The sequence below is a fragment of the Rissa tridactyla genome, chromosome 15 (genome assembly GCF_028500815.1).
Source record: "Rissa tridactyla isolate bRisTri1 chromosome 15, bRisTri1.patW.cur.20221130, whole genome shotgun sequence".
In the NCBI taxonomy this organism is placed as follows: domain Eukaryota; kingdom Metazoa; phylum Chordata; class Aves; order Charadriiformes; family Laridae; genus Rissa; species Rissa tridactyla.
In genome coordinates, this window is record NC_071480.1 from 608,123 (window position 1) to 635,822 (window position 27,700).

Below are 27,700 nucleotides of genomic sequence, written 5' to 3' on the forward strand. Positions count from 1 at the left end.
ATGCAACTTGCTTAAAAAGAAGTACACAAACTAAAGCCACTAACCCTGACTGCAGTAAGGTGAGTCAGCGGACCGTGGTGACAAGTCTGCACTTCTTGTATAGTGAAGAGGCCCAGTAAGGGCACAATTTATTTATTTCTGACAAGTATGAGGGAGCCTAAAGAGAAGCCTGAGTATTTAGATAAAAATCTTTAAGAAGGGGCAAGAAACCACTGAAATTAACTCAGTAGAGATCCATCAAGATTGCACACGCGATTTCTCTCTCACAAGCAGGACCTGACAGTTGGTAATACACAACCCTGGTAGAGTTTGTACCATATTGCTCTTTGGCCCTCTGACAGACAGTTTTGGTATCTAGGGAATGTGCTCTGAAGGCATAGATATGTCACCTCCCCAGAAGCAACCAAATACTTCTTTTCTGTTGTCCCTCCTGTGAGGATGCTGGAAGCCGTCAATGCAGGTGAGTTGGGTCCATAATCACCTAACATGGCCCACAGTGGAGCAGTATCAGAGAGTCCCTGAAAGCAAGTATTTTCGGTTTTCCTCCAGTGCTATTTTAATGGAGAAGGAAACTTCATCCAAGCTCAGTACAATCTTTAAATGGAGAGAGGCTACAAAGACAGTCAAGGCCCTACAGCACACATCCAAGAGAGGTTGAACAAACCTAAGGCAGAGCTTGTTTAGGCAAATGAAGACTGGCACCATGATGATCCAATATGGCCTACAGCTATCTGACGATCAGGTACAAAGGTAACAAAGCCAAATTCTTCTTTGTAGGGCCAGGCAATGTCACAACAGATAACTGAGCTTTGGGAGGTTCGGCTTGAATGTAATAAAAAAAATAAATAAATTTAAAAAAAACTCACCAGAATGGTAGCTGGGCACTGGAACGGGTTGACCAGAGAGGTCATCAAATCTCTGTCCTTAGAGATTTTCAAGGCTCCGCTAGACAAAGATGTAGCTGACTTGATCCACTGGGGGTGATAGTCCTACTCTGACTGGGGGGGTTGGACTAGAAAATTATGGACAACATTTTTATGATAGTCTCATCAGGATGGCCCCAGGCAAGCTAGTAAAGACCTGTTCACAACTCTGTGGTTGCGCATGGTTACACAAGCTCTCTCAAGAACCGAGGTACAAACCGATACCTGTGCCAGGAGCATTGTCAATGCTCAACGAAACAAGAACTGGAACAGAAAGAAGTTCAGGATGGCTTCAGTGAACTCCAGAGGCAATATATTACAATTGATAGAGATGTCTGTGTCCTATTGAGTCTGAAGTAGCTAAATAACCTACGTGCCCCTCAGACTGCTCTATTAATAAATGGATTAACCTGGGTAAACTACTCAACATGAGTCAATCATCCTCAGTGGAAGAAGTGGCAACCTGACACACATGACATAAGCAGACTTTGCTGTGAAAACCCTTATAAAAATCCCCAGGGCCAGGGACACACTGAACAGGAGGCCATTCACTGGTAGTTCCACTTGCCTAATAGAAAGCAAAGGTATTTGTTTATTTCACATGCTTTATAACAGGATGGGAAATTCTGAGATCCTCATAAAGATGGGAAACGCATCACGAGGAGGCTCAAAATGCAAACAAGGCAACTGCTTTCTCCAGTTTTGTGTTCGGGGAATCAAAGAGGTGGACTTCTCAGTGAAGGCAGTCATACTTCCTCAGCATCATTATCCTGCTTGAACTTCTGTCTTGCCATATGGTACCAGAGGTACCATAAGCTATCAAAATAGAATCACATGTGAACGTCCCAGGCTTTTAAATGTTGCACTATAGCAGGCCATATTTATTCTTTTATCTTTTTTTCTTTTTTTCCTAGAAGATCTTGCTAAAAGACTTTCAAATACATGCAACAGATGAAAAAAACTAAACTACTTTCCCAAGATAAAGAGATTTTAAACAGCAGTGTATACAGACAACTCTGATACCCATCACTGAATGGGTGAGATGTGACAAGGGACTTGAGATCTCAAGAAGTTTACTCAAATAACTTATGAGGTATAGGACAGAGACCCTGTATCTCTGCACCAGTATGGTAGAGACTTTGGCAGAAAGACAGAGGCATAGGGTTAATCATAGTATAAGATGATGGAGAAACTACACAGCTGAGTTATCAGAAACCACACTTCAGAAATTCCTCTGATTTCACAAGTACTTATTTTTTGCTTGGCTCCATCAGCACCCTTTCCAGAATGGCTCGTAACACATCATCATATCCACGCTAGCCCACCACGACTTCAACTAGTGTAACGCCTGTGTACCTTCTCTTCCAGCAGAATTCACCTCCTGGAGCTCAGTGAGGGACAATCAGATCGCTGGAGAAGAGGTTCAGTGCCATGGTGGCCTTCTTGAAGGATTCCTCGTGTGCATGTATCTACAGCTGCCATGCCAGTCTGTACAGGCATTAGTAGTGTAACTATTTATGTTCCAAGTGCCGCAAGAGTGCTGTCACCTTCTCTGATCTGTTCATGACCCCCAGTGTAACAGTGCCGTGATGGACTGTCACGGAAGTTGTTCAATGTCTTCATGGCTGGTATTTATGTCTGAATACTCTTGGTGTGCTCTGCACTGCACTGACTGCTTGTGCCGCTACTGACCAGTTTCATTTGACTATCAACGAGACATATAATCACTGCTTCTAAGAATAACTTCCCTGAAAGTAATAGCAATAATCGATATATTTAAAAACACATTCTGTTAATAAAAGAAAGCCGGAACTAGGAACTCCCAAAGCAGGTATGGAACAGTGGGGAGAGTTCAGAGAATGTTACAGGAGTTTCTGTGCAGGGTTTAAGGAAAAGCAAAATAATGAAAGAGCCCCTATATATCACCTGCCTACACGCACACACCGCTCCAGGGCACATTTCTTCATCTTGGAAAACAATACAGGAGGACAACAGGGAGCAAAAACTATTTTACTAATTACAGCTCTGAAATAGAAGTTTGAAGCAGAGCAGTGGGTTACCACGGCAGCGGCTGGTTGCCTGAGTAACCTCTGCATAATCGCTTACAAACAGTGCGGAGCTATAATTTTCCTCCAGAACATGGCTGTTGTGCTGAGATATTTGCCACTGTGTTGAACTTGATCACCCACAGAGGTTAAAATAATGTTAACAGGATGCAAGAGTATGTCACATGTGGTGGAAAAAAACCAGATAAATACCATAATTTGTACAAGAAATCTCCTTGGGGATCACTAGAGATAACATCAAGAAATAAGATGAAGTTCCCAGTCCACTTTTCAGAAAGGCTAATGATACAAAGAAGTCAGAGCCTTGGTTCTCTTCCTTCCAGACAGATACAGCAGATACTTGTTGAGAAGCCAAATATTATTTTTTATTTCTTCCTCTACAGAAGTAATCTGTACAAGCTCTAGGTAAATTTACTTGAACAGGCTGGAACTTAGAGTCCTAGGTGAATAACCTCTAGAATCAGTTTTCCTTCCTTTTTATGAAAAGTTCAGGCTAGATGTGTTTTAACTTTCTTATCGGGTAGATTAAATAAACTATGATTTTGGCAGGAAGAATGGACAGGGTTTCAATACCTCTCAATACGAGAGAGATATCGAGGTGCTGGAGCGAGCACAGAGGAGGGCAACGAAGCTGGTGAAGGGCCTAGAGAATAAATCTGATGAAGAGCGATTGAAGGAGCGGGGACTGTTTAGTCTGAGGAAGAGGAGACTGAGGGGAGACCTCATCACTTTCTACAACTACTTGAAAGGACATTGTAGAGAGGTTGGTGCTGGTCTCTTCTCCCAGGTAATTAGCGATAGAACAAGTGGGAACGGCTTCAAGCTGCAACAGGGTAGGTTTAGGCTGGACATTAGGAAAAAATTCTTCCCAGAAAGAGTGGTCAGACACTGGAATAGGCTGCCCAGGGAGGTGGTGGAGTCACCATCCCTGAATGTGTTTAATTGACGTTTAGATGTGGTGTTGGGGGATATGGTGTAAGGGAGAACTTTGTAGAGTGGAGATGATGGTCGGACTCGATGATCCCAAGGGTCTTTTCCAACCTCAATGATTCTACGATTCTGTGATTCTAATAAGTTTGTTCACCAACTTATTAATTCCTCTAAATTCGTACCATATGCAAGTGTACTTTCTCCACTAACAAGCACTGAAGGGAGATTCACGTCAATTACAGGGCAAAAATCTTTGCAGAAGGAAGAACTATTTACCTTAGAAGAAAATTTGAGATGAACCTCTGCTTCGTCAGCTAGACTCTTCTTTAGCTGAGCCCAAGCCTCTCCCAACGTGCTGAAAGAATACAGAGTGACAACGATCAATGCCCAGTCTTCTGCACATCCTCCCAGCGGGATATGTCAATCAGATATGATACAGTGCTTTTTACCACATCTTGCTCAGAAAAATCACGGAACAGTGATAGCAGAAATCCTAGAAGATAACCGATCTCTGTAACCAAGGCAGAATTATATTGGCACTGTACGCAGCAGATCTTTGAAAACACTGTTCACAACAACCTCTAGTTATAGAGATGCCACAGTATCCATAAGCAAGATACTTCAGTCCCATAACAATTTTTCTCTTCTAATCCTTAAAATAAATCTTCATCAATGCAGTCTTCCATTGCCTCTTCTACTTTACACTGTACTTTTGGCGAACGGATTATTCTACTTCTCCTCAGAGAAGCTTTTCAGTATTTGAAAATTACTCCATCCTCAAAACTACACCGTCTCCCAGCAGAGGTCTTCCAGTTGCTAAACTGGTAACAGATTATTTCATATCAGACACTCTTTCTTCCACATATCTCAGTGTGGTTGCTTTTTTAGACAACAGCGTGAAGTTGTTGATGAATAAGCTTGTGATTCACTACAGGCAGATCCTCTCCCACAAACTGTTATGTAACTGTATCTTTCACGTCCTGTGAAAGTATAAAACCTGATACTTTGTCCTCATTGAAATGCATCTTAGTTTTTTTCAGTAATTTCTCTACTTTTAACAAAATAATTCTGACCCGCAGTCTTTTTCTTCAAATTGTACATACCATCCCTCCTAGCTTTGTCTCATCTCTGATGACAGCATACCCGTTATTTATTCTATCACAGGTCACCAGCACATTGAAAAAAATCTGGACTCGGGACAAACGAACCTTATGGGATCTCACCCCATAGCTACTTTCTGCACTTTATTTTTTTGTAAGAAGTGGGCATGATTTCTTACGTAGTTTTGCACCTCAGGCTTTATTTAGGCCACATTTCTCTTGCTTGTTGCAAGAACCTCCCATTGCAAAAAGCTGTATTAAATGAAGAGCTACGATGCTGACTTCTGTTATTCCATCCCTGGAGGAATTTAGGTTGGTTTGACATTGTGTGTTCTGTATGCATCCACAATAACTGCTCATCACTTTAGTTCTCCGCTAAGCGCTTCTAGAAAGCTTGATGGTTTATTCTACCACTTTGCAGAGGTTAAATAAAACTGAGTGATCTACAATTTTCTGGCTCCTTCTCTCCCCCCCCACCTTTTCAAATAGTTCTATTTGCCCCTTCCTGATAGCCTGAAAAATTACCTGTCATCTGCAATTTCAAAATAATGACCTGGAATCTCTGATGTTGCTCCAATGAGTTGAGTTGTCAAGTATGGTGTTCATCACAGCTAAACGACCTGAGACCTAAATGTTCCCAACTCTTCTCCTTCCCTAGACCCTGAGGTCCCCTCCCACTGTCCAGTTCTCACTGGCACTAAATATTTTATCTAATCTATTTACATAAAGAAGGCATTTCAGCCTGCTAAGCATATTCTGCATCTCTTACCTAGCTACAATGACTTAAATGACCGTGTGTTTTATCACCTTCTGTGTACGTGCAGCAGCACTGTACTCACAGCAACTTGGACAGAACCATTCCGATACCACAAATCAGTCCCATCTCGACACCCTCGTGTCCCACTCGCATAACATGATCGTGGGTCCTCTTAACCACCAGCAGAGGGCAGAGGACCCTGGAGGGGACAGCCGATACTTTGCGTCAATTCCACAGACTGCTGGACAGCAAAGCTGGAAAATGCTCTTCGGAGTATGAAACCAGCAGTGGTAACTGGTGTGTTCACAGAGCAGCTCACGGGGTGCCCTGACTCACACCTTCTCAGGAACAAGAGGAGGACCATAGCAAATGCTTACTTTGACTTCGATAGGCTGCCGTCCTACTTTTGGCTGCATCAAATCCTCCTGTTGGCTGTTCTTCCTCCCTCACTTTTTTAAACGGAATTTTTCCCTTTCCTGGGCCTCACCAATTCCCAGGATCCTCTCACTATCCTCTTCCCGGCCCTATCCAGTTTGGCTACCACAGCACCAGGATGAGAAATTCCAGCAGGACCTCCTTCCTTTCCCTCACTTTGGCACCCTTCCAGGCAGAGCACCACCGGCAGCGTTCCTAGCTCCCTTCACTCTGCTCCGTGTCCCCTTCAGTTCCCTACTTCAACATTTTTTATGCTTCTTTCCTCATTCCTTCTCGTTTCCTCTACTCTCCCCTAGTTTCCTCCACCTTCATTTTTCCAGGCATTCCCCCGTTCGCCTACCGGTGGTAGAAGAAAGTGGGAGGAAGATGTGGAAGAAAGTGGTTTTAGCTTTGCTAGCAGCAAAGCTTTCCAGGGGAAAGAAGAACAGAAGTCATCATTGATGCAGGTGCTTACAGAGCAGCAATTTCTGTCCTTGCCTGCTGAAAGCTGAGCAAACACCTTGTGGAGCTTCACTACCAGTAGAAACACACTGTGTCGGAACTAGGGTGAGGACAGTCATTTCCAACCTCGGCTTCCAGTGCTTAGAGGGTTTCTGTCTTTGCATTACTACTGATTAATTGCAATCCAGTCTGAAGTGCATTGCCTAATACCTTCCTAACTTCCAAAGTGTGAACATGTTGCATATAAGGGACAACCTGTTGCTTTTCTTGGAGGGCCAGGCCCATGATGAGAAGACATCCTCCGTCTATCTGTGCTGCTCCAATTCTACTGGCCTGATCTTCTGGATCTACTTTCAGCAGTATATATTCCATATATTCTTCCATATTCAAAGTAATTTAGTATTTATACATGCTAATCCCTAAAGGAACTAGCGCTGGCTGGAACAAGGACAGCATAAACACACTATTGGAAATAACGCACATATTTTATACACATATTCCTAAAAATTTACCATGAAGGTCTTCAAAAGAAAAATACTCCAAAGCAATTCTATCTTCCCTAACACACCCTTGGGGTGCTTCCCTAACACTCTCAGGGTGCTAAGCTAAATAAACCTCTACTCAACGGGAGAGCTCAGGAAAAATACCTGTACCTGTATGGGAGGAATGCCTTTTATGTTAAAATGCCTTCTGAAAATGCACAGAGACACACTTACCCTTCTTCCTGAGCAGCCAACGAATTCTGAGACAGTTTGGACAGGTTCTTAGCATATTCCTCCTCAATCTTTATCCTACACTCACACACAAACACATAGGGAAAATAAAAAGACAGTGATAAATAAGCTTTAAGGCAGAATCCCACACACATAATTTAAAGAAATTCTCTGCATTTTAACAGATCTTGCCACAGGAATTTTCCTTTCAGTCTCCAGGGCTTGGCAGCACCAGTTTCAGGATCCATCGCTCCCCTCCATATGCTAAAAATGCAGCGGCAAGAGCAGGAATATATGCAGGACAGCATGTGCGATAAAATTAGAAGAAAAAGCTACAGTTCTGGAGAGCAAATAACAAGGACAAAGTGTTTCTACTGTGCCGCATGGACTGTCTGCAAAACTGGGCTCACTTGAGAAGCAAGTGTTTCAGTCTGCTGCTAAACATGAGGCCACACATCCTTGAAGCAAAGATGAAGGAATGCAGCGATACACGCAAAACCCAAATGAGGTTTGGGGTGCCGGACCTTTCCTAGTGACACTGAATGCTTCCTGCTCCCCGTTACAGGTGACAAAGCTGGTGAAGATATGGCAGGGGCTTCTGTCCCTGACACATGGTGGTGCAGCCCCTGCCCTTCGCCCACCCCACCGACTGCCCTGTCCGCCTCTCTGTTCACTCAACAGCACCATGCCAGGAACAGGATCTGAGCTTGCCAGTGGTGGGGGTGCAGCAGAGGGAAGCTGTTGGCACACAACCACTACGGGAATCGCTGCAGGGAGAAGAACAAGGGCAGCTGCAGAGCAAGGGGACAAGGGTAAATACTGATTGCGCAGCGGGGAGGGAAGGAGCAACTGTTGGTTCAGAGGTGACGTGCATCATCCCTGCAACCCACTTCCGTCTCCCCTGAGTTCTCCTAGCAAAACACTTGCAAAGTATTCATGATCCCAACTAGGGCAAACGACTGGCTATTTGCTAGTTTTCAAACCAGCTTGCTCAATAGAGCTTCTCCAGGAGAGAGATGAGTGGCACCTAGGTGGAGCAACTCCTGATTCTGTGCTAACTATGTACAAGCAGGGGAAAATACTGGTTTCAAATCCATTTCCTTCCAGTGAGAAGACAGAAAGTAGGATATTTTTGGCACACCTACCTGCAGTAGCTAGTTGAGCAAGCGCTGTTAAGCATGGCACATTTGAGACAAAAGGGGTCCCTTGAGCCTTGCTAAGAGCAGTCGGATGTTCTGGGCTACTGAAAATACGATCTGGATGTCACTGTGGGATGCAGCTGGCTGAGGCCCAAGGTGACACCCAGCTTGCTACGGCACAGTACCTCGCCGGCGTAGGGGTCCTCTTCTTCCCCCTCCCAGGAGAACAAAACCAGCCAGCTCCCCACGCCTGCTGCAGCAAGACGACCAAATACAGCCGTCGGGCACTAAAGGCTACACTATGGTTAGGACCTCACTATGAAAAGGGCTTTATCCAGGCACGTTTCACCTGACCCACTTTAAACACCTACTTTAGGATGAGGCTAATCTTGTCTCCGAAGTGACAATTTCTGTGGACTGGAAAGGGAGCATATATCAACTATAATAAAGATGCAAATGTCTAAACGTAGCTTATATAAATACCTAAGTGTCCAGCCCAGAGCCAGGGCTCACTGCTTTTGCCTCAGTTACCAGGAGTTCCCAACCAAAGCTCTAGTCTACGTCCTTCACAATGCAACTTTCTTCCTGCTGGATTTTGGCTTAAGGATGCCTTTGAGTGATTTACTTGGGGATGCTAGATGTGCAAAGGTGCTAGCTGGTCTGCTGACTGTTCTAAGCTGCCCATACAGACAGACCCTCACAGAATCCATGTCTTGGTCCTTCATCTCACAAGCAGAGATAACCCTCTTCCATCACAAAGGCTGGCTGCGAAAATAATGAATTTAAAACCCCGTGAAGTTCTTCCTTCATACTGCTGTACCTGGGCAAGCATTGAACACAACAAGACAAAAGGAAGCCACATAATTTTCACAATCACAAATAAGACACACTATGTCTGCTGCCATCAGCGCCTGCCCTAAGCGTGGCACCCTACATACAAAGCCATTGGGAGTGCTCCTCACCGGTCCCAGCCTTGTCCCAGGCTCTGGGATTTCAAATGTCGCTTGTACTGCAGGTGGACTGCACTACTAATAGGGCAGACCGGCTGGCAAGGAGGAATAACAATAAAAAATAACAATAAAAAGGTGAATTGTTCATTGCTTAAGAGCCCCATTTACAAGACATAAATTGTTCCACCCCAGTCTGGCGTCCTGTTGCCATCTGTGGCCAAAACACCTTGAACACTTCAAAAGAGGCTAAAAACCAAGATGAAGATATACCTCAAAAAGGGAAAAAAATATGCCTCGTGGCCTTGGCCGATATAAACACCCTGCAAACTCTGGATTGTGGTGACTATGAAACACCAATGCACCAGTACACAGTACTCCTGAGCCTCGTGAGCCTACCTCCAGAAATCCACACGACTGTTTCGCAATTACTCCAGCTTCACACCAAAACCCCTAAGTTTCTTGCTTCCACTAACTTCTTTGAAAACTTTCAGAATTTCACTCCCTGTGTAGTCAGAAGCATTACAGATTATAAGTGCATTTTGACCCATACTGTCTTGACGTTATTAGTTCTTGTTGCTCTTTGGATGCTTATTTTCTGCTCTCTTATGCCCTTTTTTTGAAATAAAGTACTCTGTGTGCCCACACTCAAATAGTTTCAGTCACACCATGTTACAATGGATAAAAAAAACTGGAGAGCCACAAAGGGAGGCAAAGATGATCTGATGTGACTACCATGCATGAAGAAACTAAATAGATTAAGACAACGTGGGGAACAGAGAAAAGGTGATAGAAGATATCTGACAGAGATCTACACAACCGTCACTGCGTGAACACAGTGACTATCAGTCATTTTACACTGTTTCTCCAGATTAGGAGGCAACAATGAAATTATCAAACAACAGAAGCATAATTATTTTTCCTGTAGTTCATAAATTGCAGAAGTCTTCTACAGATTGTTGCGATGCTCAAAAATGTAAAAAGGCTCAAAAGGATTAGACAAAAAGTAGAAGATGTTTACAAGTACCTGCCGAACGTGGCAGACCTAAGGCAAACTCTGGCCCTGGAAATCCCCAGACTTCTGATTATTGGAAGCTGGGAGGGCAGAGACCCTCACGCTCTTTTCCTCTTACACACCCAGTACTGCCATGGTCAGATTAAAGTCAACGGGCTAGACAGACCTCCATCAGACTCACTACAGCCATCCTCCTGCTTGCATTTCTTTTCATAATCTGCTATTTACTTTAAATTGTCTAAGCATAGCCCAGCTCAATTAAAAATGAGTGGCCAATAGCCTAAGACAGTGTTCCTTCGCTAATAAAAACACTACTTATACTCCAAGAGACTGATACTATGCAGGGCATCTGCAGATTTTCTTGGCCATTTTGCAGTACTTACTTGAATGCCAATGCTAAACCATATTTTCATTTTTGATTTAAAGTAATTCTTTCTGTCTTTCACACCCACACCCCTGATCGTTCAGTTCAGACCTTTTCCTCCCTTTCTTGAGGTCTGTCTTATTGAAATTCAAAGTCTGTATTATAACCCTACCTTTGTCAACAAGAACTGAATAAACGCCTAATTGGTCAAAGTATTTAAAAGTAACTCCTCTAAAAGCATTGACTTGATAAACTAAGTTTCAGTTAGCATTGCCTCTCATTGGTTATTTGATCAAGAAATCTCGTTAGGGCGTCTGATCCCAGCTTCCTATTTAAAGCTATTTTTATTAGCTGCCCAAACCTCACCTCCAGAACACTGGTTGTACAGATGGAGAGAATTTTTCTGGACATGAAAGCCCCTAGTTAAATATGGTCTCATATTCCTTGAGCCACCTGATGGTCATCGTGAAAATCTTATCAGTGCTTTTTCCCTCTTAGCTGGGAATGTAAAGGTTCCCCTGATGGCCTGAGCTTTGTTTCCATGAGTAACCTCCCGAGATCAACACCGTCCCCTTCCTTTTCCACACAGAGCAATCCTGAATCATTTGTTCCAAACAGAAGAAAAATATATTCACCTTTTTATAACTCCCATCTAGATCCTCTTTACATTCAATTCCACACCTTCTTTGTTACAGCACACAGTGATTTTTTTCTGTCTTTGCTTCTATAACATGCCTACTTCTTCCTCTACTGACGACACAAACATGTCTCTTCCCAGTGTCAGAGCAGCTCTCTCCTCGCCCTCTCTCATTTCATGCCAGCTTTCCCTCTTGAATGGTCCTTTCTTTGTCAAAAGAACTGTCAAATTTCATTATATATTACTTTCTTTGGAGCAGCTTTCCTCCTCTTTTCCCTGGCCAAGGCTATCACAATTCTGCTTGCCTTCTCCTCATCTTCTATCGTAGCAAGTTTATTTCTCAAGTCTGTTTTTTCTTTGGCAGCTGGTCCTTTCTTCTACCTGGATCCTCTGGTGACATGTCACATTTTTCATGGATCACAGAGGCAACTGTCTCTTGGGCTGTCTTACATCGAAGGCATTAGGCTTCGATGGATGCTAGGATGCCAGGATGCTAGGCACACGGGGATGCTAGGCACTCTGAACCTCCTGTATCAGACCATCTTTATTGCCTGTGTTGCACTTTGCATTTCTCCACTGCTGCCACATCCCGAATACAAAAAAAAAAAAAAAAAAAAGATGAGAGGGAGAAAGAAAACAAACCACAAATGAAATCAACTATCTGCAAGTTCTGCCCAATCGAGCTGCCCCCCAAATGCCAACACAGGTGCCTGTTTGTTGCCCTGTTTATTGCTTCCACCACTACTGATTTACATCACCACAGCCATGCTGTGTCCGCCGCAGGAAGGCAGTAACAATTCAGAAGCAAGCACCGACATAGACGCAGTAACAGAGAAGAGCAGCTCCTTCAACTGGTGCAATTGCGTCCAGGAGAGAACATCCATCGGTGTGCTCTGCCCTCCTCCTGGGAGCAAACACTGCTTGCTCCCTATGGGCTGTTCTCAAGTTTTGAGAGACATCCTCAAGATGATCTACGCTGGCTTGGACACATGACAAGCGATTTCAAATAACAGTGACACTACTTCTGAGTAATGATGTCACGTCATCTCCTGTACGTGGTTGAACTATCTCTATCAACTGCTTGTTTGGTGCTCAGTGCACTTCCCATGTCAGCAGAGCAACAGACCATTAATAGCATTCTGGCATTTTCTGGTAGCTTATCTGCCAGAGGTAGATACCTGCCTTTATGATGTAGGGCTCACTCTAAATATCTGCATGTGTAGTTTAGCTCCCTAATCAGCTTAAGTCCCATGTGATGTCTTTTTACATCTTCCTCTAGGAAACGGTGCACATGCTCCATGTGAACAAATTGCTTCTCTATTTTTCAGACAAAATAATTCCATTCTAAGTATCATCTCTGCTCTGTTTTTTCCACATCCATGTTTTCTTCTTGAATCTGCAGCTTAAAACCTTCTTGGTTCCCTCTATCTAAACAGACAGCCTGTGTGCAGTCCAACTGAGACCGGCACAGCAGGAGAGACGAGTGAGAGCTGGAGAAGACTGGAGAGCGTGGATGGGCATTAAAGAAATATTAAATGTTCTTTAAGAATTGGTAGCATTTCTTTTACGCAGTTTAACCTACGTCATTAATGTACCAAAGGAATATCTAAATTATGAAAAAAAATATATTTCCATAAATAGTTAATTTGATAGCAAAGTGCTAATTACCTTTCTCGAACAAACTCTGCCATTTCTTTCTGCATTTGTTTCCCTTTCAGTTGCTTTTGAAGAAGAATTTCAAATCCCGACACTGTATTGTTCCCTTGCGAATCCTTCTTGTCAGCCTGAAAGGAAAAAGGAAGTTCAACAAAAAGAGATGGGGATCAAAACCACAGACACACCGTTTCCAGCGGCAGTTGCCCAAAGAGTTCGAGCAACAGGCAGCAGTGGTGTCTGAAGAGCCCTCTGAGAACAGCTGGTCGTCACAGCGCCTTCTCAGAGGAATAGTCCAACACTTTCTCTTTCCCCCTCCTCTTATTCCCTTTTTTAATTAAAAAAAGAAGTTTTACAGTTATTTTTAGCTAGCATAAGACTGCCAAAGCCATGGCCTTTCATACCTGATAACAGCCCTGGGCTGGCTTCGGCAAGCGTGAGCCCTGCTGGCTCACCCTGCAGAGAGAAGAGGGGATCCTGGAGCCAGCAGGGAACTGCTGGGGGAGAGGGGAGGACACTGCTGCTCCTCCCAGGGCTTACACTGCCCTGAACGACTTTAATAGACTGTCAAGTGCAACCCTGATCTGCACTCAGAAAAATACAGCCAGTTTGCACAGATCTGCTGTAAAGCAGGGTAAAACAACGACGTGTTCTATAGGTTACCACCATATGTCCCATCTTTCACCGTTTGTTCCCCACACAACCCTTTCCACCCTTTGCTCCACTGACTTCAGGGTTGCTACAAGGACTAACACAGTCTTCTCTCTGCTCTTTTCTCTCTCCTCTCTCTGCTTTTTTTCCTACCCTCTTCCAACAAACAGGCCCAGAGAACACTTCCCTGATGACTACAGGTTTTGTTCCAGTACCCTGGGTGCTGCACATTCACACAGAGAAAAAGGGCACATTAATCAAAGTGTGAGGCTTGCAGGACACTATGCCGGGCACCAGGCAGCGGAGGCAACAGGAGTGAAGTTGATCGAAGAAGGAGGGTGGACCACAAGGCCGAACAAGAGGAAAGTCCTGGGAGCAGAGCTACGGGAGGATAAAAGTCTGCAGAAGAAAAGTAACTTTAAGTGGAATTTCACTAAGAGCAAGATGTGACCAAACCCAAGGAGCCAAGCGCTGGCCAAGCCTAAATGAAAAGAACCAAGTAGGGCAGTGATTTCTGTAAGACACATGCAAAAAATAAGCCCATACGCTATCAACGATGTATTGCTTATTGGGATCAGAAGACTGGAAGAAACTAAGGAACTTTGATGGTTTGGTAACGTGACCATTTACAAGCATGTCAGTGTATTTCAGCAAGTTACTGCCATTAGTCCTCACACCAACGCTAAGCACACACACGGGGAAGTGCTGCTGTGCCTCCAAGAGCTAGACTTTTTCGTAAGTGAAACACTTTTTAAAATGGAAACGTTTCAATAACTGAAAACACATGTAAAATTCATAAAATCTTCATTGTTGACGTAATATTCCCCCCACCCCTCAATAAACAGTTTTCCAGTGGAAGATTTTTTCTGTCGTCTCCATGCTTGAAAGACTACTGTATCATTTTAATCTGATTCAGGATCCTGAAGGTGGAGCTAGGCACGAGAGGGCACACACAGAAAGACAACCACCAGAGACTTTCTGTGCTAAAGGGTGCGTAAAACTACTCAATTTAAGAGCTACTAATGGGCCTGTGCTTCACAAACCTCATCCTTTAAAAAAGTCATTTATCATCTGGCCTCCAGAATGGGAGCGAGTTTTACAGTTTAGCACAAAGTTTGTTAACAATCTGCTTGTTTTCAATGCGATATCCCCAGCTTCCCTGTGCATCCCTAGCTGTCATGCTCTGGAAAACACTGAAATAATATTCCCTGCCAGCCACGTCACTATCCCCCGTCCTGCTGCAGAGTCCTTTTGGCTGAGGTATTTTCAGATGTGTAGTTTGTCCTACATCCTCCCCATTTCTTGACCAAAACCATCTCCTGACAGATGGACCTCGCCTTTCTGGACACTCTTCTGATAAATGCCCACATCTCAGATGGGTTAGATGGTTTCCACCTGATCTTCACTGGCCTCCTCAGCCTCCCTGGTGCTGCCCTAATGCACTGCATTTCAGCCCACATTCTCCTTTAACTTGTACCAAAAATCAAGCTGTTTGTTCCACTTTTTCGGAAGCTCAGGAGCTGCAATATGGCATGTGGCTGGCTGCCTACTTACCCAGAAATAATCACAGTAGCTCCACTCCGAAGGTTTCAGCAACTGCTGTTCTGGCATTACGTCAGGATGGGGGAAAGTCACACAATTTATCTGTAAAAAAAGGCAAAAGAGAGTTAGAAGGTAATGAAATGTAGCTGCTGATGAGAAATATGCAAATGAAAGGTCATATATACACGCTTCCAATCAGAAAATCCACAGTGAATGCATGTCACTGAAGAAAAATTGGTTGTTGCATGGAAACAGCAGCTAAGATTCCCAGAGAGGAACTCCGAGCAAGCAGGAGTGTCGGCTCAGAGGAAAATAAACTACCCATTTCACATGAGGAAAACCTGCTTGATTTGGAAAGTGCCATACAGGGAGTTCTCCTAGATCCCTAACAAACTGTGGTAAAAATCCTGACATGAAACACCCTCAGCGGGCCCTGAGCACAAGAAATAGCGTCAGCAGCAGAGAGCACTGAAGTCACTATCAGCGTACCTCATCTGAATATCTTGGCTATGGTAGTCTGCTAGAGAATTACAAAAAAGGTGTTATTTTTTCAGTGCACAGCCCTTCCATCTATCCCAGAGACCCTTTCCGATGAAAGTGACGATCACTGCAAAAAGGAACGGGGTCTCTCTAAAGCCTTCAACGCACAAACCCCCACAATAATTTGTGAGACAGGACCCATCACAGAGTCAAACAATTATTAAACAAAGGCATTAAACACATTAAACAAAAGCATAAAAAAGTACAAGTGCTCATTAAATTATTGCAGTAGAAAATGTAGCCCAATAAAGGCACAGTGGAAACGAAACCCATGACAGCTACTGCAGAACATGCTGCAGAATAACACTGGACGCAGTTGAAGCCCTTCAGGGGAAGCGTCAGCCAGAGTCAGAGCTCACTCCCAGTACGTGATGCTCAACTAAAATTTCTCCTAGGCAGGCACACTAAAAGTAGTCCCTCTTATTGCACCTGCAGGTTCACTGGACACTAGGGGTACTTGTGTATTCATCAAGGAACCAACAGAAACTGGGGATGGGAGACTCACAAATTTAACTCTATGGGTTTGGGGAATTTTTTGGATCGGTTAACACTCACAGGAAATCCAAAACCAAAGCTGGGGGCAGGGTTAGCACAGCTACATGGGCAGAGCTAAAGGTAGAGCTTGCACACAGTAAATCTGCCTTTGGGCTATTCAGGAAGGACATGACCACCTGAGGAACCTGAACATACACAAGTCTATGGGACCTGACAAGATGCATCCCAAAGTCCTGAGGGAATTGGCTGATGTAGTTGCCAAGCCACTCTCCATGATGTTTGAACAGTCACGGCAGTCAGGTGAAGTCCCCAGTGACTGGAAACAGGGAAACATCACACCCATTTTTAAAAAGGGTAGAAAGGAGGACCCTGGGAACTACCGCCCTGTCAGCCTCACCTCTGTGCCTGGGAAGATCATGGAACAGATCCTCCTAGAAGCTATGCTAAGGCACATGGAGGACAGGGAGGTGATTCGAGACAGCCAGCATGGTTTTACTAAGGGCAAGTCCTACCTGACCAACCTAGTGGCTTTCTACAACAGAGTGACCATATCAGTGCACAAGGGGAGAGCTATGGATATCATCTATCTGGACTTCTGCAAGGCCTTTGACACAGTCCCCCACAACATCCTTCTCTCTAAGTTGGAGAGATACGGATTTGATGGGTGGACTGTTCGGTGGATAAGGAACTGGCTGGATGGTCACATCCAGAAGGTGGTGGTCAATGGCTCCATGTCCAGATGGAGAGGGGTCACAAGTGGTGTCTCTCAGGGATCCGTACTGGCACCGGTGCTGTTCAACATCTTCATCAATGAAGACAGTGGGATTAAGTGCACCCTCAGCAAGTTTGCAGATGACACCAAGCTGAGTGGTGTGGTTGATGTGTCAGAGGGACGGGATGTCATCCAGAGGGACCTGAACGAGCTAGAGAGATGAGCCCATGCAAATCTCATGACGTTCAACAAGGCCAAGTGCAAGATCCTGCTCTTAGTTCGGGACAATCCTCATTATCAATACAGGCTGGGGGATGATGTGATAGGAACAGCCCTGTGGAAAAGGACTTGGGGGTCCTGGTGGGTGAAAAGCTGGACATGAGCCAACAATGTGCACTCGCAGCCTAGGAGGCCATTCGCACCCTGGGCTGCATCAGAAGAACCGTGGCCAGCAGATCCAGAGAGGTGATTCTCCCCCTCTACTCTGCTCTCGTGAGACCCTACCTGGAGTACTGTGTCCAGCTCTGGAGCCCTCAGCACAAGAAGGACAGGGACCTGTTGGAGCGAGTCCAGAGGACTATGAAGACAGGCTGAGAGAGTTGGGGTTGTTGAGCCTGGAGAAGAGAAGGCTCCAGGGAGACCTTATAGCGGCCTTCCAGTACCTGAAGGGGGCCTACAGGACAGCTGGGGAGGGGCTGTTTGCAAGGGCATGGAGTGATAGGACGAGGGGCAATGGTTTAAACTAGAGCAGGGCAGGTTTAGATCAGACATCAGGAAGAAATTCTTTCCACTGAGGGTGGTGAGACACTGACCCAGGTTGCCCAGAGAGGTGGTGGAGGCCCCACCCCTGGAGACATTCAAGGCCCGGCTGGATGAGGCTCTGAGCAACCTGATCTAGTTGAAGATGTCCCTGCTGACTGCAGGGGTTTGGACTAGATGGCCTTTAGAGGTCCCTTCCAACCCAACACATTCTATGATTCTATGGCAACATGCTGCAAAGTGCTGACACAGCGTAAACCCACCATGCCAGAGCAATGCAGACAAAGCCTTTAGCTGATACAGTGCTGTTCCTGCAAACCCACATTGGCTCTGCTGCTGTCTGCCTATGCTGAAGTTTCACTGGCAAGTAACTGCATGTAACGCAGGAGCTTTCTCCACCCTCCTTCTCCACAAAATCACTATTTCCAGAGCTTGCCAAGTCCGTTTCAAAGCAGGACACCTATGGTGTCTCTGGCTGTCACCTCAGCTAGATCCTGAACCACGTGTCTTTCATTCCAGCTTCCTTCCAGCACCCATCAGGCTTTGATCTGATCTGCAGGAGGTTGGAGACCAGGGCTCTCACTTCACCATCACTTTACAGGCAGCATTCACGCACCGGTGAGCCTGCATCTCCAGCCACACACAGCCTCCACTGACCACACAGTCCCAGCAACAGGCAACAGGAGCTGCTGAAAACACTTCCCAGGTCCTTCACGCTCCCCGTCAGAAGTGACATGCACCAGGAGTTATCAGCTCAGTTCAGAACGAGACGGGTGTGCGACAGAGGTGCCAGAGCTCACCCCTGCCCGGCCACCCCACTCCCCCACGATGTCAGGGAACACACCAGGGGACAGGCCGGTGTAGTCACACTCGGTTGGGCTGGCCTGTGCTTCAGCCATGGGCCCCTGTGTTATCCCAGGCTGACCTCTGTCACCACCACAAAGCTGCTCCATGAGGGACGTTTCACTGAGGGGCACCTTCTGTCTCTGCTGAAGTTTTCCTCTCCTGCCTCCTCCCTGTCAGCTCAGGACCTGCCTGCAAACCCATCGTGCCCTTTTTTTTTGGTTAGGTAGGCTGGGCTACGTTCATTCAGGGACGTCCAGCTCGAAAAGGCTGTGAGCAGACCCCGTCCCTGGGAAGGGCCGAGGCACAGGAGCGGAGCCGGCAGCTCTCCTCGGGGCGCAGCTGGGGTGAGAAGCTGCCCACAGGCATGGCTGGGCCCCAGCGCGAGGGGCTCGAAACCCTGTTGGGAGACGTCAGCTTCTCCCACCAAGCTTCACAACTGATCAGCCCAATTGTCTTACAAATACTGGCTGGAAACTTTAAGCCAAACTGCTACTTTCAGACAGCATCCAAGAAGCACCCACCTGGGCCAGTGCCGGACCGGCACACAGGGGCTGATGGAGAAAAGGCTCCGCTTCCCTTCACTGACCACCAAATCCTGCGCCACTGCTGGCCATGGGCTGCGCTGGTACCTGAGCATGCCTCTACGCTGTCGCGGCTGCACATTGTTTCTCAAATAACACAATATATTGTAGTTTCACCTTAAAAAAAAATGAGATGGCCTCAGAAGCCGCGCACAATTGCTCTGCCACGCACCATAGTGGGCCAGCTCCTTGCTGTGAGTGAGCAAGGCTGCAGCTCATCCTCCCAGAGCAGGGGAGACGGGGGAAACAAAGTATTGTCAGCAATGGCAATCTCATAGGTAACCATGTGAAGGGGTGCAGTGTCACAGGTTTAAACAGCTTCTGGCTTTGAGGATTTCTGACTTTCATGCTGCACTTCACACTCACTGAATAAAAATTTGGGTGACAGCCACGGGTCACTTGGATGCCAGACCTTCCAGCCTCTCCAGCCTCTAGAGCATTTCCAGCCCCCCCAGCAATTCCTACCTCTCCAGCATCTCCAGCCCCTGAAGCCCCTCCAGCCCCTCCCGCCTGCATGAAACGCTGCCCTTTGCCCAGCTACTGTGTGTGCTTACCCCACACACCTCAGGGGTATCCAGGACAAGGTGCTGCCTCTTGAGAGCAGACTGCCAAGCTACAGGAACTCAGGATTTAGCCCAAGTTAAAAATAGTTAGCAGCAGAAGGCAAAAAAGGTAAAGAGACTGCATGGGGGTTTTAGGGACGCTGGAAATGATTCACATCTCCACATCAGAAGCATCAACACTGCAGTGGTAAAAGGAGAAGCTATTCTAGTTCCCACCTGTCCTCTTACTGGTGGTCTTGCAGAGAATGGCTAGGAGGTCCCCTGGGGGAACACACTGCTGAGTGGGGTTTTGTGTTGCGCAAGATGACTTAATTCAACTGAGAAAGGACCAAATTCTTCCCATGAAGACAGTAGTATTTTCAAGGCAGATTTTCATTGTTGCGCTGGGTAATGAGAAGCTGGGGAAAGGCACCTCCTGAACGTATTTTGCAGCCTTCACGAGAAGGCTGGGCATCATCACACTGCAGATGCGGAGGTGACATGCAGCATGGAGCACGTACAGTGGCACACGAGTTGTTCCCTGCAGCTTAAAAATCTGCAAACCGAAACTGCAAAGGAAATTCATATTGCCTGCTAAAAGCAGCACTTGTTTCACAAAAACTAAATCTGTGTTGGTGAGAAGCTGCTTACAAACTTTAAGAATCTCTGTTACATCACTGATGTCCCAAAGAAACAAAAACAGTCCCTGGAAATGCCCAGGCTCGGACTGGGCATTTGGACTGCAATGGACTGAACCACATCCACGCACGCAGCAGGAAGACGAGCAGTGAGTACACACGTCAACAGGTGATGAGAGTATCAAGGACTGTCATCACACTCAAAGCTTTATGAATAAATATAACATTCTTCACTTCTCAGAAGCTTATACTTAATTGTCTAGAAACGATGCTGAATCGTCTGGAAAAAGCCATGAGGCCATTTTGGTCTAGTATCACATTTAAAAGGAAACTGGTGTCAGAACTTAAAAAAAAAAAAAAATCAAATTAAGAAGCTTTTGCAAACCAAAAAAAAAAAAAAACCAACCCAAAATCAAGGGATTATTTGTGTGGTAAACAGAACTTAAGAGAACAACTTACAGTTTTCTACACACAGTCCCGGAGCGGGCATGAAAATTTTCAAGACTCTAGTAATATTACTAAAAATTATATACAACTACGTAGGAAATCCTGTGACTCTTTCTTTCCTTTTATCATCACAGACTTCTTATACTTAAACAAGAGCTTTTGGATCTGTATTTCTGATCAGTTCTGAAACCTCTCAGGGTTTCCCAGCAGGGAGGGGAACACCAGGCTGGCACTGAGCAGGACTCGGCTGCACGCCAGCACTGGGGTGACCACATCTCGCTCCTCCCACAATCCTCCCTCTGAAATGTTCCTTTTCTTGTTTCTAAAATCAGAGATAGCTGAAAAAAAAAAAAGCACTTTGGTTCACCAACTTAGTCCCACTGATGAGATTTTTGACTCATACTAAAGAGAGCCAAAGCATCTTGTGATGATGTCCTGATGCTTAACAGCACTAAACAGCTTTATCAGCAACACCCTCTCCCCACGAGAGGGACCACTAATCGCATCCCTGACAGGACCACTAATCGCATCCCTGACAGCCGTGGTCAGGCTACGTGCGAGGTCCAGATTCGAACAACAGGATAGACCATTGCAGTGCTAATCTCTTTCAACAACGCTGACTAGCCAACACGGCCTGAACAAAAGCCTGCAGAAGCTGACTATTACAGCTGTAATTGCCAGTAAGAAACAAAACAAATTAAACCACATATCTCAGCTACTGATGGAGTCACAGAACTTTAAGAGAAAACAAGGCATTATGACCTGCATTACATTTGCACCGGCTCCACTGGGACAGCTGAGATGATAATCGGCCTCATCATGATATTAAGTCCTCATCCAGCCTCTTCACTAATAAAAATAATGGCTGTTGTCAGCTTGCAACAAAGCAAAATTAATGACAAGACACCAGCAAGGCGTACTCCAAGTATAAGCTAGCAAACATGCCAAAGGACAGCAGCCTGTCCTTCCAGCTGCCACTGGACACGAGTGGCACCATAAAACCTGTGTGAGGGAGCCACTGGATCGCCGAGGCTAGGAGAAGGTACGCAGCCAGAGAAGACATGCCATGAAAAACATGATGACAACAAAGCTCGGGGCAGGGAGAAGAAAACCAGACAAGCAACACAAATTGATGCATTTCTCTTGACAAGCCTGCTATGTACCAAACTCAATATATAGTTTAAAATACTTTTGCCTGCATACTGATCATGAGCAAAAGCAATTATACTCTTAGCAGCTAAATATCCCAGCTCGTATTTCACCTGACTACACCAGCAGTGATGGCACAACGAGCTGTTTACGTTGTAGGTGACTCTTGATAATGCCTGAGATGCAAAAGGGTGACAGAAGAAGAAAAGTCAGAGGGAGGCAGGTGAGCGCACAGGATCTGCACAAGAGCGAAGTGCACAGCACCGAGAAACTTCGTCAGGTTGGCCATGCACATTCACCTCATAGATTTCAAAGTCCTCTGGAGGCTTTGAAGTTGCTACCAGCAGTCACCAGTAAATGAGACATTGCCAAGCAACACGAATAAAACAAGAATAATTTCATCAAGGTTTAGATAATCAACTGCATGTTTATTATATAAGACACTATATAAATAAACGAGCAGACAGTGGGTGAGCTTACTGTGCCGTGCTAAAGTGACTAAAGCGGGGCAACGTTCTTGCTCATTACTTCAATTTAAAAATGCAGATCGTTTTTCCTGATTTCTGCATATTCACGGCATCTTAAACACAGCACAGCTGTGACAGATTGCCTAACTTCAGCATCTGCTTTACAATTTCAGCTGAGACCCAAAACGTACAATGGCCAACTCCACTAGATGTAACGAGTTCACCTTCCAAATGGGACCATTTCCACAAAACAGCCAAATGCAAAAGCTGGAGAGATCTCAGAAGAACTTAGGCACAGAAAAAGGCTTGGGAAGTTTTAACTCCACCCAGACAGGAAAGCCCAAGAACGCCTAGACTGTGTCTAGGTAGCTTCAGCATCGTGAGTTTGCATGTGGTGTCAGTGCTGGCAGGGTGACGCTGAGCTACAGTACAACAGAAGGAGAGAACAGACAACCGAAGTCCTGACCAGTAACAAATTCAATCGATACACTTCCTATTTCAAAGAAAAGATTCTGCCAAAAGCGTTTAGAAGCCGTCTTTATTTGGCCTATCTGTAGAAAGGTCCAGAGATGATCTGGCCAGTGCCTGTCAAAGCAGGTGATTTCTGACAGTTTCTGCCATGCAGTCAGCCCCAGGGCAGAAGGGACTGCGGTGCTGAATATGCAGCCCCATACCGTGTTCATCACATTGCGTCAGACGCAGAGCACAGCAGCAGCAAATACCACGTTACTGCATGTAGGCTGCCCCTCTTCCCATCTGCAGCACACGTTCATTTCTGTGTCCAACAAACGCGATACAAATGCCAGCATTTTCCAAGTCATACCGAATCTTGACAAGGCAATGGAGCATTCTTCAGAAAGCCACACTCAGAAACACCTTATCATCAGATAGCTTTCTTGCTCTTCAAGTGAGACACAGCTCTGTCACATCTGAGTCAATATCCCCCTGTACCTTCTCCGTTTAACTCTCCCTCGGCTATGGTAAAGGACCTTCAGCTTCCCCAGGAACTCACAGACGGACAGATAGTTCTTCGGGAACCAGACGGCAAACCATCCAGCCTAGAACTAGCGAGTGCACCTTGAAACCCACTGCAAAATCAGTGCAGACCACAGACCTGCACCAGTGCTTCCTAAGTGAGCATCAATAATTTGTGCAAGCAGCAGTTTCATAACAGCCTCTGATATAACCCAGCAGGGGTTTCCCTTCCAGAGAAAACAGATAACACAGTGTTGGTAACGTTCATTCACCAAAGAGAAAACACCATAGTCGTCTTCTTGTTGGGTGCACAGAGATGAGCAATAGCCCAGCTCCCACGTACCTTCAGGATTTCCAGAAGCCACGCTCCCAAATGGCTATTTGGGTGCAGAGGGGGCAGATGCATTCCTAGGAAGACCGGAACGAACTCCCACCCCTCCGCTGCAAGCAGTGAAACAGAGAGCTAGGCTGCAGCCATGGGTCAGGCTGGACATCACCTGATGTCCACAGTTTGCGTATCACAGGCTGTCAGTCTAGGGGGAGGTCTGCGGGGCTAAGAGCCCCAAAGTTAATCACAAAATCCCGCTCTGCAAGAAGAGGTTCTTCCTGAGAACCTGCTACAGACCAAGACAAATCATCTGACAGCAAGCTGAGGATGTGCCCTGCAGCTCTGTTAACCAGAATAACCCAATGTCAGCTTCAGTGGCGCTGAACAAATATAACCTCCTAGGAGACAGGGGGGAAAATTGCATTGCTTTACAGTTTACACTCCGTATGAGAATGTTGTTTTTCACAATGCTTCCTTGATGCAGGCAATGGCTTGGAGCAAACAGCTGTTAAAATTAGCTTGTTTTTGTCTGTCTGATGCATTGTACTTGAAAGCCTCGGACTTCTGCTGGAGAAATGTGCACACAGCGATCCTGACATAACACACAACATTTTCTTGCTTTGCAGATGCTACCAGATGGCACATGGGCCAGCAAACATGACAGTGAAAACTACCCTTGGTGAACAGCCAGTGAGGTGTTCAGAAACACAAGCACTGTCACTCTCATGCTGTGCCCTGCAACCCAGGGCAACCTACCCCGGGACCATGCCTTGTCCCTCCGGAGATGATATTCAGCCCATGGTTTGCTCCTTCCCCTCAACCTGGGTGGGCAGGGGGCTGCATGAGGTGGCTTGGACACATTTCCAGCCCCAGCACCATGGCCCTGGAAGTTCTGCAGCTGGATTCCCCAGGGCATTTGCAAATCTGCCCAAAACAGCAGATTTATACTTATTTCATGACATACTACTCTCTCAATACACTAATTAACAGTAACAATACATTTTTCATTCGTAATGACTGATTTTGATAACCAAGTAAACTGCTAAAGATATTTAATTAGTTTTTTTCCCAGAAAACTATCTACATGCCAATGACTGACCTGTGTTGCAGTCAGAGACACCTGTATCCTCACCCCTGTCAGCAGAAACCCATGGAATTGTGCCCACCGATGGATAAATCAACAGGCTGTGTGTGATAATGTATAATAACCTCCTCCTCGTAGTAACAGTTAATGATATATAACATTAAATTATTCCTTTTGTTCTTGTGGATTTTATACTCTGCTAATGGTTGCAGCTGTAAGCATGTTTATTGCCTCTCCTTTATCACTGCAATTCATTTATCTGCCCATTTATCTTCTTTATTATTTCCTCTTAAATAAACCTTTCTATTCCCAGCCACTTTCATTAATCTATTTTGATTTCCTTCCTGTTTTTAAACATCTGTCCTGCACTGAGGAGTCCAGAAGTGCAAACTGTGTTAGAGATGAGGTCACCAGGCATACAAAAGATATTAATGTCTGTGAACACAACACTGAGAACATCTTAATTGAGTCAGCTATACTTAATTACTAATATTAAAAGCAAATGTAAGATTAACTTCATACCGAAACCTAAAATCTCTGCTTACACTTCCCAGCAGAAATCTGCACTTGGATACTCTGGGACAGAAAAATACCTTCTGACACCTCTTTGAGAAGAAAATACAGATCCTGCCCGGGGGGCAGTGACCCAGCTCCACAGCCCGAGTGCCCCTCGCCGCGCAGGGCTCCTCCGAGCCCAGGGGCTGGGGGCCGACACCGGGCCAGGAAGTTCTTCCCGAACAGCGCGTCCACAGCCCGCGCCTCCGGACCTCGGCCCGCACCGTCTGCTCATCCCGCAGCCGCCAGGATCAAAGGGAAAACGATACTGGAATTCTGCCCAGGACGGAGATCCCAAAGCCTCCCCGGGCCCCTGACTTACTCGTGTTTAAGCACCGACACGGCTCGTGGTGGAGGCTCTGCCCGCCCGCCGCCCCCAGCCCCGCTCGCCCCAGCACCGAGCCGCCGCCGCCGCCCCGGCAGGCAACCCCCGCCCGACCCCGCCGGACTCACCGTCAGGCTGCTCTCCTTGCTCTGCCGCCGCGGCGCCGCCGGGGACCCCGGGCTCTGTGGAGACAAACGGGGGGCATCGTCACGGCCGCCCTCGGAGCCCAGCATGGCGGGCGCAGGCCGCGCGGGCGGGCGCTAGGCGGACCCCATGGCCCGGCAGCGCGGCTCGGCCCGGTTCGGCTCGGCTCAGCGCAGCTCAGGTCGGCTCGGCTCGGCTAGCCTTGGTTCGGCTCGGCACGGCTCGGCTCGGCTCGGCTCGGCTCGGCTCGGCACGGCTCGGCTCGGCGCGGCGCGGCTCAGCTGAGTGCAGCCCGGCGCGGCTCAGCACGGCTCGGCCCGGCTGGGCTGGGCTCAGCGCGGCTCCGGGGGAGCTGGAGGCGGCGTCGCCGTCCCGGCACAGCCGCCCCGCCTCGCGACCGCCCGCCCGTGCGGCCAATGGCGGGCCGGGCCGGGCCGGGCGGCGGAGCCCACTCTCAGCCGGGCGAAGCACCGCCGGCCCCACCGCTTGCCGGCCGAGCCCTCGGGGTGGCGCCGGGCCGGCGCTCCGCCTCTCGCCTCCGCCGCGTCGGGCTGGAGCGGGCGGCGGGTACCGAGCCGCGGGGCTGCCGGCTGGGGGGCGGCGGCAGCTGATCCGCAGCCGGCGATCGGCGGCTCGGCCGTGCCGTGGCCTCCTGCCCGTGTGCCCCGTCCCGGGCCCCGCGGGGTCGCACCGCGCCGGGCCAGGCCAGCAGCGCTCCCCGGGGCTGCGTCCCGAGCTCAAGCCGCCCGGGCAGCTGGGCCGCTGGTCCCCACGCGGCGGCTGTGACAGCCCGAACGGGCGGCCGCGGCTGCTCTCTAGGAAGCCGTACGGGAGGCCTGGCCCCGCGCCCGGCACGGCACAGCTCCCTCTTGTTCTCTGCTGAGGCTTTTTCCCCCTCGACCTGTTTCCAAGAAATGCGGCTGAACTCGCCTGAGGGATCCTGCCAGCGTTTGTTTGCAGGATTGCTGCTACCCGGGTCTAAGGAAGGGTCCCACAGAACGCCTGGGAGCTGGCAAGGGGGCCGTCAAGGGAAAGCAGCTGGGGATGGCCCGAGACAGGCAAGTAGGAGAGGGGCAGGCCCAAGTACACGGGAGTTTTGGGTGTAGAGAACAGCTTCTTGGAACCAACAGTTTATGGTCAGATATTTTCCTTACTAAGGACGCTTCTGCAAAAGCAGCCACAGCTCCCGGGAAAAGCAGGCTCCCAAGCGGGTGTGGACACCAGCAGCTCTTAGAATTAATGGCACCAGCAGCCAGTTATAGATTCAAAACTACTTATAGGTTCAAAGCAGGAATGAAGCCATGATTTCAATTTGGAAAAACGTGTAATAAAGGAGCAATGGAAAGAAAGTATCACGGGAGGCTGTTGAAGTGTATGAGAAAAGTCATGAAAGGGATTTTTGTCAGTCAGGTTGAGTCAGCTGAGCAAACCAGTGCATGGCAATGGACTCCCCATGTATGTCAGATCTGCATTTGACCCAAAAGGTGGCTACAAACTTGAGTCAGACTCTGCACCGTAAATGTGGCAAATGTTGCTACAAAGGAAGTTCTTGGGGAGTCAGTTAATCTGACTTGTGTACCGAGCCAACTGCAAAAACATCAGATCGACAAATGAATTTTTTCTGCACAAGGATTAACATAGCTTTTTTTAAAGGAAGTCACAGCCTGCCAGTTTATTCAGGTTCTCTGAGGGAGACGTGTGGACAGGGGTGTCAGGTAATGCACTACATCAGTTTCTAAAATGCTTTTGACCCAAGTTAGGTCTGCCTCTACCTCCAGCCTGTGCAAACTGCTCAGAGAA

At 47.0% G+C, this 27,700-nt stretch overlaps 1 protein-coding gene across 12 annotated transcripts in view; it reads right to left on the minus strand.

Moving 5' to 3' along the window:
* The window catches only part of GAS7 (growth arrest specific 7), a 160,107-nt gene that overhangs the window by 68,334 nt on the left and 64,073 nt on the right, over positions 1 to 27,700 (minus strand). For all 12 annotated transcript variants that reach the window (XM_054221563.1, XM_054221568.1, XM_054221565.1 and 9 more), the window contains 5 exons: positions 25,885 to 25,938; positions 15,326 to 15,415; positions 13,136 to 13,251; positions 7,369 to 7,443; positions 4,196 to 4,274 (listed from right to left, as the gene is read on the minus strand). In XM_054221563.1, the coding sequence (XP_054077538.1) occupies positions 4,196 to 4,274; positions 7,369 to 7,443; positions 13,136 to 13,251; positions 15,326 to 15,415; positions 25,885 to 25,938 (414 nt within the window). The remainder of the gene's footprint in view (positions 1 to 4,195; positions 4,275 to 7,368; positions 7,444 to 13,135; positions 13,252 to 15,325; positions 15,416 to 25,884; positions 25,939 to 27,700) is intronic.